Source organism: Brassica napus, chromosome C5 (genome assembly GCF_020379485.1).
Source record: "Brassica napus cultivar Da-Ae chromosome C5, Da-Ae, whole genome shotgun sequence".
Taxonomy (NCBI): domain Eukaryota; kingdom Viridiplantae; phylum Streptophyta; class Magnoliopsida; order Brassicales; family Brassicaceae; genus Brassica; species Brassica napus.
This window is the reverse complement of record NC_063448.1, coordinates 53,689,734-53,703,804: the sequence shown is the minus strand read 5'-3', so window position 1 is coordinate 53,703,804 and position 14,071 is coordinate 53,689,734. Positions and strand designations below refer to the sequence as shown.

At 32.7% G+C, this 14,071-nt stretch overlaps 2 protein-coding genes across 2 annotated transcripts; one reads left to right on the top strand and one right to left on the bottom strand.

The window, feature by feature from the left end:
• Positions 1-5,222: 5,222 nt before the first annotated feature.
• On the bottom strand, positions 5,223-7,589 carry LOC106435430 (RNA-binding protein 38). Its single transcript, XM_013876318.3, has 7 exons — positions 7,210-7,589; positions 6,628-6,760; positions 6,490-6,531; positions 6,322-6,360; positions 6,125-6,197; positions 5,969-6,026; positions 5,223-5,875 (listed from the first exon to the last, which is right to left on the bottom strand). Exons 1-7 carry the CDS (start codon positions 7,402-7,404, stop codon positions 5,360-5,362), a joined length of 1,056 nt encoding a protein of 351 aa, XP_013731772.2. The 5' UTR covers positions 7,405-7,589; the 3' UTR covers positions 5,223-5,359.
• A 51-nt stretch (positions 7,590-7,640) lies between these two features.
• Positions 7,641-10,929, top strand: LOC125587951 (DEAD-box ATP-dependent RNA helicase 50-like). Its single transcript, XM_048759388.1, has 8 exons — positions 7,641-7,970; positions 8,058-8,920; positions 8,998-9,192; positions 9,298-9,485; positions 9,581-9,794; positions 9,926-10,057; positions 10,140-10,315; positions 10,411-10,929. Exons 1-8 carry the CDS (start codon positions 7,709-7,711, stop codon positions 10,646-10,648), a joined length of 2,268 nt encoding a protein of 755 aa, XP_048615345.1. The 5' UTR covers positions 7,641-7,708; the 3' UTR covers positions 10,649-10,929.
• Positions 10,930-14,071: the final 3,142 nt, after the last annotated feature.

Below are 14,071 nucleotides of genomic sequence, written 5' to 3'. Positions count from 1 at the left end.
AGTCTGTCGAGTTTGTTATGTGTTTTTTTTCTCTGTTTGCATTATTATTGCATGCACTAATGATATTATAAACGCTGGTTTGTATTTTAGCAAATATAATGGATGAATCTATGATTTGTGGATAACAAATAAAAAAAATCTAAACCAAAACACTTCAAATTGGTTACTTCCGCATACATTTGTTGTATCTTTTTGAAGGATGATATCTCTTGATATCAGATACAAAACTCTATTGAATCATTGTAAACAAATCATCTACTGGAATTAAACCACCTAGCTGATCGTTTAGGCATCGAATGAGTTTATTTTTACGTCTAATATACTATTCTCATGGAATGAATAAGATGTACCCTCCGAAGGAAGAAAAATTTATCCCTTCAGAACAATGTAGAATGTAATTCACATGGGGCTTACATAAAGCTGTCAGTGAAAGGATGGATTGAATCATTCATTGTATGCGAGAAGATTAATATATCTTTCTTAATGTTATATTTTACATGAATTTACTATGATTTTTGGTTAACATATATCTTCACAAGACAAAGTTGAGGTGTCTCATCATACGTTGGCTAAATCATCTGTCCATTCTTATTATAAGACGATATGCACAAAATAATTGAAATCTTATTTAATCACACTAACTTTTGGAAAAGAAAACGAATATATGTTAGAAAAAAAGAGCTTTTGTAGGCAAGAATTGGTATAAAAGCAATGAGAATCAGTCAAAAGAACGATATGTTTATAACCGAGAAGAAGAAGGAAGATAGTTGTATCACTCATACATGTGCCTCCTTTCCATTTGTATTTTCCGTCCCAAGCTCTAAGCCACCTTTAAAGCACTGCTTTGGGGTTAAGTATCCACTTTCTATCTTTGTTAGCTTTCTGAATTCTTCTTACACTGGAAGCTTCTCACATTTCTTATTTTGTATGATATTTTGGGACATATCTTACACCAGCTCCATTGGGGGGGGGGGGGGGGGGGGGGTTTAAAGAGGGATCAGGAAATAGGAAAAGTTATAGAACCGGGTCTTAGAAAAGGATTTTAAGAGCTGCTAAAAACCCCCTACGTGTCTCCTCCTCCTTCGATCTCTGTCTCTCTCTTCCCCGTCTCTTTCTTCGACTCTTCGTCGATCAATGCCAACCAATCTCCATCACCATCAAGGTCTACGATCCAAATCCAATTACGCGCTCTTCGATCTCGCTAAAGACAGGAAAGAAGACGGAGCTGCCAGCTCTTACGCGACTCTGTTACGCGCGGCGATGTTGGGTCCCGAGACGCCGGAGAAACGGGACATCACTGACTTTTGCTGTTAGATTCCATTGATGCATGAATCATTCTGTGATCTTAGTGATGTGATGAGTGTTGAGGTTAGTTTGATCTTAGATCAGACCAGTCTTGAATAATGATCGTAGTCTTATGGTTACTGATGTTTTTGAGCTTGAACTTGTTATTGCGTGTCAGAAATGTTGGTATGGATATGATAACAAAGTCTTTTCTTTGTGTGTTGTCAGGTACTAGGTGCACCGGCTTTGCAAGATGATTTTTATTTGAATCTGGTGGATTGGTCTGCACATAATGTTCTTGCGGTGGGACTAGGAAACTGCGTGTATCTGTGGAATGGTTGTAGCAGCAAAGTGAGTGTCCTTTCTTTCCCACTTTCATTTTCTAAGAAACTTTTCTAAATGTTGATTACTTCATTGAATTTCAACAGGTAACTAAGCTATGTGATCTTGGGGCTGATGATAGTGTTTGCTCTGTGGGTTGGGCGTTTCGTGGAACCCATGGATCCTCAAAAGAAGGTTCCTTTCTGCTTCTCTTCTTTCTATCTATGTTTGGTGATGAAGTGATTGACTGTTTTGTCGGAATTGTAGACATGCTTTGATTGAACTTGATAGTTTAGTTGTTGTTTCTGTTCTCATCACAATCTGTGTTTTAATGTTCTGTTTTTGTTCTCATCACAATTTGTGTGTTTAATCTTCTGTTTCTGTTGAAACATTGAGTTTTAACTGATATGCATTGTATTCATCAGTGATCCTTGTGTTGCAATGTTTGTATGAAGATAAACGTTTGCATTTCAGTTGTTTATGTTCTGATCGTGTAAACTCAACTGATAAGCATTTGCATTTCAGTTTTCAAATCTTAAAACATGAAGCTTACATAATTATACATAACTACATAATTTCTTGAGATACATTTGCTTATAATATTTTTCCTTTACAATCTTATCAAATCCAATCATTCAACATTTTTTTAAAAAAAAAAAAAAATTAAGAACCTCAATGAAGTTCTCCCATTGAAGGAAGAAAAATTAAATTAGACTAACTAAGGTTCTTAACCTTTCAAATCACAAAATTAACTACTTAATTATTCTTAAGAACCCTTAATAGTCTCTTATGGATGGACATGCTCTTAGTCTCTTTTACTTTACATTTTCTCTTCATTTTGTGATAATATGCTGATTATTTTACCAAGGCAAAATTTGTACATGTATACATATACGCTCAGTCACGTGATTCTTTCCAATTGTATATACAAGCATACATAGTTTGTGTTGGTGATAATCGAATATGAATTGCAAGCATCAATGTCCGCTTGCATGATGTGCATCCAAACACCTCGAATGTCTAATTAATTTTCATTTGTTTAAATCAGAGAAAGAGAAACCACATTGGGAAGAAGACATTCGAGGTGTTTGGATGCACATCATGCAAGCGGACATTGAAGTCTGAAATGGCAGTACAAGTGCACACCATTGCCAAACACAGTGCAACTGTTTGAGATACTTCCCACTTTTAGACTTTACTCGCTGCTTTTGTATATACTTGTATATTTTCACTTGCTTTAGTACTTTACAAAATGTTTTGTAGAATTTGATAGGTGGACGGTATCTTAGATGCGTGAAAATATCGAAACCAAATCCAAGCCGTTGGTTTGTTTCGTCAGATGGACGATATTAGATCAGTGAGATATTGATCATCGTTTATTTCCTAAAATAACGAAATACCACTCGCACGTTGCCAACACACATTGTCTATGATTCGTTCATACTTCATAGTGTACGTTTCTTCAACCAATAACTTGAATTGTTCCTCCTGGTTGTAAGGATCTAATTATCCACTTTACCATGTTTCCTAAATGGTAGAAAACATCACGATTCACTTTTATTATATCCTACATTGTCTGATTTTAGTTTAGCCTAAACGGTAGAAATAAAACATCACGATTCACTTTTAACGTCTTGCTTGGTGTCATTGTCTTCTCCACTGATCTCTCCTTCTTGATCCTTTCCCTTTTGCTGATCAATATCATTGCATGTTTTTGTATCCACCTCTTCACTGTTGTTATTACGCACAACATCAGCAGTGGAGACTGATTCTGGATTGGGATCAGTGTAGTCTTCAATTATTGTTCCTCTAGGTGCCAATGCTTCGACTAGTTCCAATGGACCTACCAAAGTCTCAAGTGCAACCATGAAAGCATATTATTGGGGGTTGGTTGTACAAAACGAATTGTTTATAGACAATATGTACAATTTCTATAATATTATTTGAGAATTCACTTTTTTTTTTACATGTCGCGCTCACGTTAATTCTTACGACGGTTAATTACCGAGCTACCATTAATGAATTAAAAATTTTACATTTAAATACTATTATTGATTTTTTATATAGTTTCCTTTTAAAAATTTCCAAATAACATATAAAAAGGAGACATTTATAAAGTTTAAAAACAAAAATATATTATATAATATGATTTCATTAAAAAGGAAAGTTCACAAAATAGTAATATTCCATTTAAAACATATTTTTATATAACATAAATATACTTTTGAAGTAATAAAATACTTTTTTTTGTTCAAACAATTACATTCTTTATATCTATATTTTCTTATATGAAAAAATATTTTTGTATATAATGTGATTTCAAACAAAAAGTTCACTCAAATAATCTTGATATTAGAAAAATAAATATTTTTTTCTTTTAAAACATAATTTTAAACAATACAAAAAATATTAACAGTATATACTTTAACAATGTATATATATTATTATTATTATTAAAATTATTTGTTTTCTTAATATTTAGTTTGCTCTTTTATTTTATGTTTGTGGAACTTAATATAATCATAGTCAAAATACTCAAGCAAACTTCAATTCTCATTTTGAGTTTATTTAAAATAAATTTCATGTTCTCGTTTAATAAATCTAAGGCGAAAAAATTATTTAGAATTTATAAAATATTTTAATTATTATAATATTGATATGTGTTTATGATCTTTCAAAAATTTATCACTTACTTATGTATGTAACTTCCTCTTGATCGTGGCTTTATTTTCTAATATTTTTTAAATATCAACATATAATTTGATAAATATTATGAAAATACATTTAAGCAATAAATTATACTAATTTTATTTGACTTAATTATAATCAAAAATAAATACATGTCAGTTTTAACTTGAAAGAATATATGTAACTCAATATACTCACAAAAAAATGGATATCTAAGGAAATTTCTCAAACTTTAATATATTTAGAATATAAAACATTATAGTTGAATTCGGGGAAATAGATGCAATCCAATATGACCAAATGATAACTAAATCGACTGTGAAAACAACAAAACCGACTAGATATAACATATCAAAAATCATGTCTAATTAAATTAATATAATATTATTACTATAAATTATACATATAAATTATAAATTAAATTAAAATTAAAAGTAAATATCAATTAATTATTATAGTATATTTATTTATTGTATATATATTTATATCCGTGCTCATCGGGAAAATCACCTAGTCTGAAGTATGTTCTAATTAATGTTCATGTAGTTTTCTAATTCTACGTAATATGCATGTATACATATGTTATACTATAAGATGGTCCTAGTTCGGGCAAAGGAGCAAGAACCGAATCCTACAAAAAAGCTCATATTTGATTTTCTTTTCAATGGACATATTTTTAATTTTCTAGTTCAAACTCCACTTTTTATGTTCGTCCGTCAAATTTCTCTGGAAAGGAGCCACCCTACTACTATCCACACAAAAAAAGAATAAATTTAAAGAAGAGAAACTAAAAGACCTAGTTAGCTTTCATAATTGATTACGTACCCCTCTACCATAATGCTTAGAAGGAACGTTATGATTTTAACAAGTATGAATTTTAATGCAACTTGCTTTTGCTTATACACCAACAATAATACGATTCTAAGCAATTGTAAAAGGTCTATGAATAAGATTAATTAGAAGCTGACTTTTGGTTTTGTAAATGAAAATAAAATCGTTTGGCCAATAAGTAAATATAGCAACATAAGGGCGAGAAGATAAAACTGATTGATCCAGCTTCTCTTACTCATGCATTCTTGTCCGTCTCCTTCTTTGTGATCAGTCCAACTTCCATATGCTGCGTCTTCTCTTCATGATCAAAACCGTTTTCTTGTGGTGAGTTTTCAGATTTTTCTTCACGGCCTGTCTTGATTTGGAGTGTAATGATCCCATAACAAAACTGATTTGTTACACCTGCACCCTGCTTGGTGTTTTCATCTTCTCCACTCACGATCTTTCCCTCTTGATCCTTAACACCTTGCTTGATGCCGTTGTCTTGTCCATTGATCTCTCCTTCTTGATCCTTAACATCTTGCTTGATGCCATTGTTTTGTCCACTGATCTCTCCTTCTTGAGCCTTTCCATTTTGCTGATCAGCACCACTGTCTGTTTCTGTATCGACCTCTTCATTGTTGTCATTGCTCACACCATCTGCAGTGGAGACAGCTTCTTGATTGGTATCAGCAGGGAGCTCTTCAAATCTTGGTTCTGTAGGCGGCTGAGACATACCGGGAGGTCGTACACTGTGGGTCTGATGCCAATTCTGCACAAATACCAGTAAAATATTCAAAATGTTAATTAAACAAAACCAATGAAACAAAATAAAATCACAGTAGTGTTGAGCATAAGTACTAACCATGTTGGAGGAGCAAGGATGGTGTGGAATTTGAATATATGCTCCACGATATGAATCCCTAAAGAATATCCATAAAACTTTATTTGTTATTCGTTACAATCAAAACAAGATGTTTTAGCTCTAGTTTCAAGCATATATATATATGTAGAATTTTACCAGTAGACTAGAGGAAACTGTGGATTTGTACAAAATTGCGGATATTGTTGCCAAGCCACCTGATTAAACCAACCTGCAGTTTAGGGTTTATAAAGATTATTAAGAAGCTGTTTGTGGAAAGTTTTAATTGCATAACAAAATAATAAATCATATTAAACCCTTTTCTCAAAAAAAGAGAGAAAATTTTAAGATCAAACCGTTCTGGTATTGATGCCATGCCATCTGATTAAACGGACCTGCATTTTAGGGGTTTATAAAGATTAATTAGAAACTGCTTGTGGAAAGATTTGTTGCATAACAAAATTAATTATAACCCTTTGCTAAAAAAAAAAAAACAAAATATATAATTAATCAAGAGATTAAACCGTGTTGATATTGATGCGATGGTCCAGCCTGTTGCAGTAAACCTACAATTTCAAGGTCACGAATAATAAGCTGGGAAATCTTAAAAAGATAACTATAAAATAACCTGTGATAATCAAAAAAAAAATTAGAGACTAAACCAATTTGGTTAGAGTGGTTAGGGTTATTCTTTGCATTAACGTAAGCCAGATTGATGTTGGCTCTTCTTCCCTCAATATCCGGATAGGGAGGTTGACAAGCTCTAGTTGCAGCTGCAACATCCCTAAAAGTAACCTGAACAACTCAAACCCGTAACAAAATTCAGAAAAAAAATCCAATCGATTTGTAATAGATTAACACATAATGGTGGAACCAGGAAACTATGAAGCCCAGTTATAAAATAACACATGACGAGAAGAAAGCCCAATTATAAAACAAACATGAGATTCTGGACAATCCTTTGGTTAACCTAAAAGCCCAATCATGAAACAAACAGCAAGGATGGTTTTGTATTTACACACAGCAATTCAAATAAACGTGACAAATATGAAGCTGCAATTTACAAGAATTAAACAATTGAAAAAATAATCTCTTCGAGCTTGTTGCAGTTCACAAGTTTATGATAATAATAACAACTCGCAAGAATCAAAACGAATAGTTTTTTTTTTTGTATATATCAAGCAGTTATCTCCACAAATCACAAGAACACAAAGATTATACAATAATGAAAAGAAGATACTTACAAAACCATAGCCTTTTGATTTTAAGTTACCATCAGGGAGAGTCTCGCTGACAACATTAGCCTCGAGAACCTCTCCACACTTTTCTTGGAAGAAACTTCTCAAAACATCTGTTGTTACGCTCCATGCTAAACCTCCAACGAAGATCTTCTTGTATCTTTTATCATCATCACCGTTGTTATTGTTTGGCTGAGACATAGCTAGCTAGCTCTTCGAGACCAATGATCGCACAAAGCTGGAGAGATAAATCTAACGCTGAGTCTTAGGGCTTTTGGAAAGAATGGTGGCATATATATCTCATATATATATAAGTTAAATGGAAATTAGTTTCTTAGTGGAAAAAGGAGAAACGAAAAAAAAAAAAAAGGAAAATAGAGAAAAAAGATTTTTTTCACATTTATCTTTTATTTTTTAATGTAAAATAAAGATAATTATTATCATCAAAGAGAGTCTATCCTTATCTCTCCGTTTCCAAGAGAGAGTGAAGAAGATATTTTGTGAGATGTTGGCGAGAGCTCCACCTCCGTCAGTTACTTTTCCGGCGAGGAATAAAGTTTGTAATCGGAGAGAGATCGTGCGGCTGTTTCGCAACGGAGGAGGAGTGATAACGAGAGCCGGTTTCACTCGTCGGCCACTGGAGGCTTCATGCTCGAATGAGGTCGTTAGCGACTCCACCGACGATGGATTCATCGTAATCAAAGCGGAACACCGCGAGACGGAGCTCTATCCTCCGCCTCCTCCTCCGCCTTCGATTCCGCCGTCAGGTAACTTAGCAATTTGGAATTGTAGATGTTAGTATTAAGAATCGCTTTCGTTTGCTACTTTGTGTTGATTACTTGATAATGTGGTAGAATCTTCGAGAAGAAATGGTTCGCGTTCGAGAGGAGTAACCGCGAGTTTCGGGAGGCTAAAGGCGCAGAAAGTGAAGGCTCTCGTTGGTAAGGTAACGCAGAAGAAGCAGCAAGTGAGTCGTAATGAGGAAGAAGAAGACGAGGATGATGATATATTTGAGGATGAAGAGTTTGGTGGATCATCAATTCTTGATTTGATGAGGAAGAAGTTGGCTATGAAGGCTATTCCTAGTTCAGGAAAATCTTCAGAGGTGAAAAGATTCAGCAGAGTGCGGGAATCTAGAGAGCTAAGAGATACAGATAGATCTCAGACTAATGAGAGAGATTCAAACGGTTATGCTGCTGCTAACTCCAGGGGTAGAGGAGATAGGCCTTCGAATGCGAAAAATTTAGATACATTCAAGGGGAGTGACAGAGCTGCTGGTGAGTTTGCAAACCCTCGGAAGTTTAGTGATAACGAGAGAGCAGGATCAAGGAGTTCATATTCAAAAGATTCCTCTGCTGCTAATTCTAGGGGTAGAGAAGATAGGCGTTTTGTTAACAAAGAGTCAGATACATATCAGAGACGTGATAGAGCTACTACGGATGAGTTTTCAGATGCTCGGTATTTCAATGATAATGAGAGAGCAGGGTCGCATTATTCATATTCAAGAGGCGGTGCTGGTAACTCCAGGGGTTGGGGTGATAGGCGTTCTGTTGTATACGCAAGAGATATGGAGGATTGGAGAGAGAGAGGGAATAAAACCAAGTCTACTAGGGAAACCGGCTTTTTTAGCCGCAAAAGTTTTGCAGAGGTTGGATGTAGTGAGGGTATGATGAAGGCCTTAAAGGAGAATAATTTTGATCGACCGGCTCATATTCAGGTGTAGGATTTGTATTTTTTCTTTCATCATCTAGGTGCAAGTCTCTCGTCTTACCACGTGTGTTTATCATGATGCAGGCTCTGGCTTTTGCGCCAGTTGTTGATGGAAAGAGTTGTATCATAGCTGACCAAAGTGGATCAGGCAAGACACTGGCATATCTTGTACCTGTTATCCAGCGTCTCAGGGAAGAGGAACTTCAAGGACTGAGCAAATCGTCTTCTGGTTGTCCTCGTGTGATTGTTCTGGTACCAACCGCAGAGTTGGCCTCCCAGGTTGGTTTCCTCATTATATGAATGCTCTTACTAGGTAGCTTATTTTCTATCCAAATGTTTTATTAGAAGAAACAATTGTTTGATGTATGATGAAATCCTTGGCAGGTTCTTGCCAACTGTAGATTAATATCAAAGTCTGGGGTCCCGTTCCGTTCCATGGTAGTGACTGGTGGTTTCAAACAACGAACCCAGCTCGAAAATTTAGAGCAAGGTGTGGACGTTTTGATTGCAACACCAGGGCGTTTCACGTACCTTATGAATGAAGGAATTTTGGGGCTGTCAAATTTGAGATGGTATTATAAATCTTTCAAGGATACAAACGTTTGCTATTTTTGTGTGAGGAACTTTGAAAATTAACGGGGCACAATCTTGCTAACGTATCTTGCAGTGCCATATTAGATGAGGTGGATATACTCTTTGGCGACGAGGAGTTTGAGTCAGCCCTGCAGAATCTGATCAGTTCCTCCCCTGTGACTGCGCAGTATCTGTTTGTTACAGCAACCTTGCCCCTCGAGATATACAACAAACTTGTTGAAGTTTTCCCTGATTGTGAAGTTGTAATGGGACCTCGCGTGCACCGTGTTAGCAATGCCCTCGAAGAGGTTGGTATCAATATAAGTATATATAATGGGAACAACAATATAGCTTAATTTTCTTAGTAAACTTGGTTGCTGCGTAGTCTCCTTTTGATCGTCCCTGAAATGATGGACTTGGATTTCGTTGGCTTGTGCAGGTTCTTGTTGACTGCAGTGGAGATGATTATGCAGAGAAAACTCCTGAGACTGCTTTTCAGAACAAGAAAGCGGCTCTCCTTCAGATTATCGAGGAAAACCCTGTTGCCAAGACTATCATCTTCTGCAATAAGGTCCCTCACTTACTGGTTTTTTCTTAAACATTTTGAAAAAATCATTCTCATGTTTGAAAGTTGTACCCTATGCATTTTCCAGATTGAGACATGTAGGAAAGTTGAGAATATATTCAAGCGGCTTGATAGAAACGAAAGGCAGCTGCACGTCCTACCGTTTCACGCAGCACTCGCACAAGGGGCAAGGCTTACAAACATGGAAGAATTCACCTCGTCTCATCCCGAAGATCATTCACTGTTTCTGGTCTGCACGGATAGGTACTTCGTTAATCGTTTCTTGTGATGCTATTCGTTGTTGCCTGAACATTGAAAGATACTAAAGTTTTGTTTCCTCTTTGCAATAACATTGGCAGAGCTTCTCGTGGGATAGATTTCTCCGGTGTTGATCATGTGGTGCTGTTTGATTTTCCGCGTGACCCGAGTGAATACGTAAGACGTGTTGGAAGAACAGCGAGAGGTGCTAGAGGAGAAGGAAAGGCTTTCGTCTTTGTAGTGGGGAAACAAGTAACGTTGGCAAGGAGGATCATTGAGAGGAACCAGAAGGGTCATCCGGTTCATGATGTCCCAAACGCTTACGAGTTCACAACCTGAACTTTAAGGTGAACTCTTCGTGGTCTCCTTCCCCTTTGTACAATCTCTCTGTGTTGAGAGAAACAAGAAAGGTCTTTCGGTTCATGATGTCCCAGATGCTTACTGACAAGAACGTACTAATTACGATACAACTGGCGTTAGTAATTCCTTTTTGATGTAATGTTTGTAAGCATTCTAATGGGCACCTATTGGGCCATTTGGGCCTCAAGTTACAATTTTTCTGTATTTCATACTATTTTCCAAAATTCAGGTAAAAGTGTCAGGCATGCAGGATTTGAAAAGTTTCATCTCTCCCTAAGAACATTTATGCATGGAGGATCATTCGAAATAACATAGCACCATTACAATCTAATATTAACCGTAAATTTGATTAAAAAAAATTACAGCATCTTAGTAGTGTTCTGATAGTGAACTAGGTGATTTTCCTGTGTTCGTGAGCATCTTATGAAATAATTGAATTATAAGTATTATTAAATATTCTTTTTTATTTGATTATAAGTATTAGGTTATTTTGTAATTTATATGTATTATAAATAAATAAAAATTATATTAAGTATCATTACCATCATAATTGGATATGTGATTTTTAAATATTATATTTCATATTATTCAATTATTTATTTTGGTATATTGAGTTATATTTATTTTTTTTAAATTGAGCAACGATTTTTGTTTATTTTAGTCATAAGTAAGTAATCGTGTGATAAAAATATAATTATAATAAATTATTATTTTTGAATAAAGATATCAATATTATTTTATTTTAAATTTGTTTTATAAAATATATCTTAAAAGTTTATATATATATTTTTTGTTTATGTTATTAACAAATACAAAGAATAAAAATTCGTTTATATGTAGAATCTATATAATTTCTATTATATATATATTTACCTTTTTATTATTTATGTGTTTTTGTACAAATGAAATTTAAGTTAAAAACCTATTAAGTTTTAAATAAAAAGAAAATATAAGTATAATATTTTAAACTTAGTATATTCAAATTTAAAATTTATTATTTTTAGAAGAAGATTTCTAAAATAATTTATATTTTCATTTTTTGCGAAGCAAAGCTATATATACATATATATTAAAAGTTTATATATTTTCCCTTTTTATTTGTGGCTATTTGAGAAAATTTAGAAAAGATAATTAAAATTCATTTATATATAAAATTTTCTATGTTTATATTTTATAAATATTTAATTTTCTATTTATGTGTTTATCAAAAAGAAAAATTAAACTAAAAGTTAACTAAAAATCTTATTATGAAAAAAGAAATAACAATAAAATATATTAGGGTTCATAAATTCAAAGAAATAATATTATTATCTTAGAAGAAGATTTTAAAAAGAATTTACATTTAGAAATGTTTGTGAAGCTACGTTGTATATATATATATATTAAAAGTTTATATATTTTCCTTTATTATTTATATTGTTTTTAGGAAAATTTAGAAAAATAATCAAAGTTTGTTTAGATATAAATATTTACATGTTTATATTTTATAAATAGTTCCTTTTTTATTTAAAAATTTAACTAAAATCTTATTAAATTAAAATGTTAACTAAAATCTTATTATGAAAAAAGAAATAAATTATTAATATCAATCATATATAATATATTTAGTTCATTAATGGTATCGATGTAATCAACCATCGTGAAAATTAAAGTGAGTGCGCCACGTAAAAAACGATTTTTCAAATAATATTATAGAGATTATAAATATGCATTAAGATCATGTAAAATGATTTTTCTTTTTCAAAAAGTTATGTAAAGGGATTGAAAATTTTAAGTGACGGTTTGCGTTTAGTAGGTTGAAAATTTTAAGTTCAATAGAGCACAGATGAGGTTCGACCTACTCTGTGCGCAAATGAAAAAAGGTTCGACCTATCTTTTGGAACGATGAGGTTGGTTGCTTTGACTGATTGTTTTGTTCAGAGTTCAAGATAGAAACTTAATTTTCATTTTGTATTCAAATATCCCTTACAGCTATTTTCATTTTAAAACTATTTATTTTTTCATTTAGCTTGTTTTTTATTTGCATAATTCACCGAAAGTCAAAGAGGTTTCGAACCTTTGTTTTCTTCGTTTTTCTAGAAAATAACGATTTTATATTGGTAGTCTACCAATTTAGGAAGTATTATGAAGTTTTATTAAATTAATTGACAAAAAATTAAAACGATATCATGTACCATGAAAGAGAGTTTAATATATATTAATACAAATGTATAATGTGTTTAGAAATTTTAAAACAACACTAAAGGTCATAGACTTCAGTATATAGAGCATTTACCGAAAAATTCAATATTTTCATAGGGGTTAACACATTGATTTTGAGAAAAATTCAAAAATATGAAAATACTGTTTTAATGTATAGTTGCATCTTTCACTAACATATGATGAAGGTCAAAGAGGTTTGAAACCTTTGTTGTCTTCATTTTTCTAGAGAATAGCGATTTTATAGTGGTTAATCCACCAATTTATGGAGTATTATGAAGTTTTACTAAATTAATTGACAAAAAATTAAAACGATGCCCATGTACCATGAAAGAGAGTTTAATATACATTATTAAAAATGTAGAATGTGTTTAGAAATTTTAAAACAATACTAAAGATCATAGACTTCAGTATATAGAGCATATACTGAAAAATTCAATATTATCGTAGACTTCAGTATATTAAACTCTCTTTTATGGTACATGAACATAGTTTTAATTTTTTTGTCAATAAATTTAGTAAAACTTCGTAATGCTCCCTAAATTGGTGGACTAACCAATATAAAATCTCTATTTTCTAGAGAAATGGAGACAACAATAGTTCCAAACCTCTTTAACTTCATCATATGTTAGTGAATGATGCAACTATACATTAAAACATTATTTTCATATTTTTTGAATTTTTCTCAAAATCTATGTGTACCCCTACGATAATATTGATTTTTTCGGTAAATGCTCTATATACTGAAGTCTATGATATTTAGTGTTATCTTAAAATTTCTAAAGGCATTCTACATTTGTATTAATATATATTAAACTCTCTTTCAAGGTACATGGGCATCGATTTATTTTTTTGTCAATTAATTTAGTAAAACTTTATAATACTCTTTAAATTTGTGGACTAACCACTATAAAATCGCTATTCTCAAGAAAAACGGACACAACAAAGGTTCCAAACCACTTTGACCTTCATCATATGCTAGTGAAAGATGCAACTATGCATTAAAACATTATTTTCGTATTTTTGAAATTTTTTCTCTAAATCTATGTATTAACCCCTACGAAAATATTGAATTTTTTGGTAAATGCTCTATATACTGAAGTCTATGAACTTTAGTGCTGTTTAAAAATTTCTAAACACATCCTACATTTGTATTAATGTATATTAAACTCTCTTTTATGGAACATGTCATCGTTTTAATTT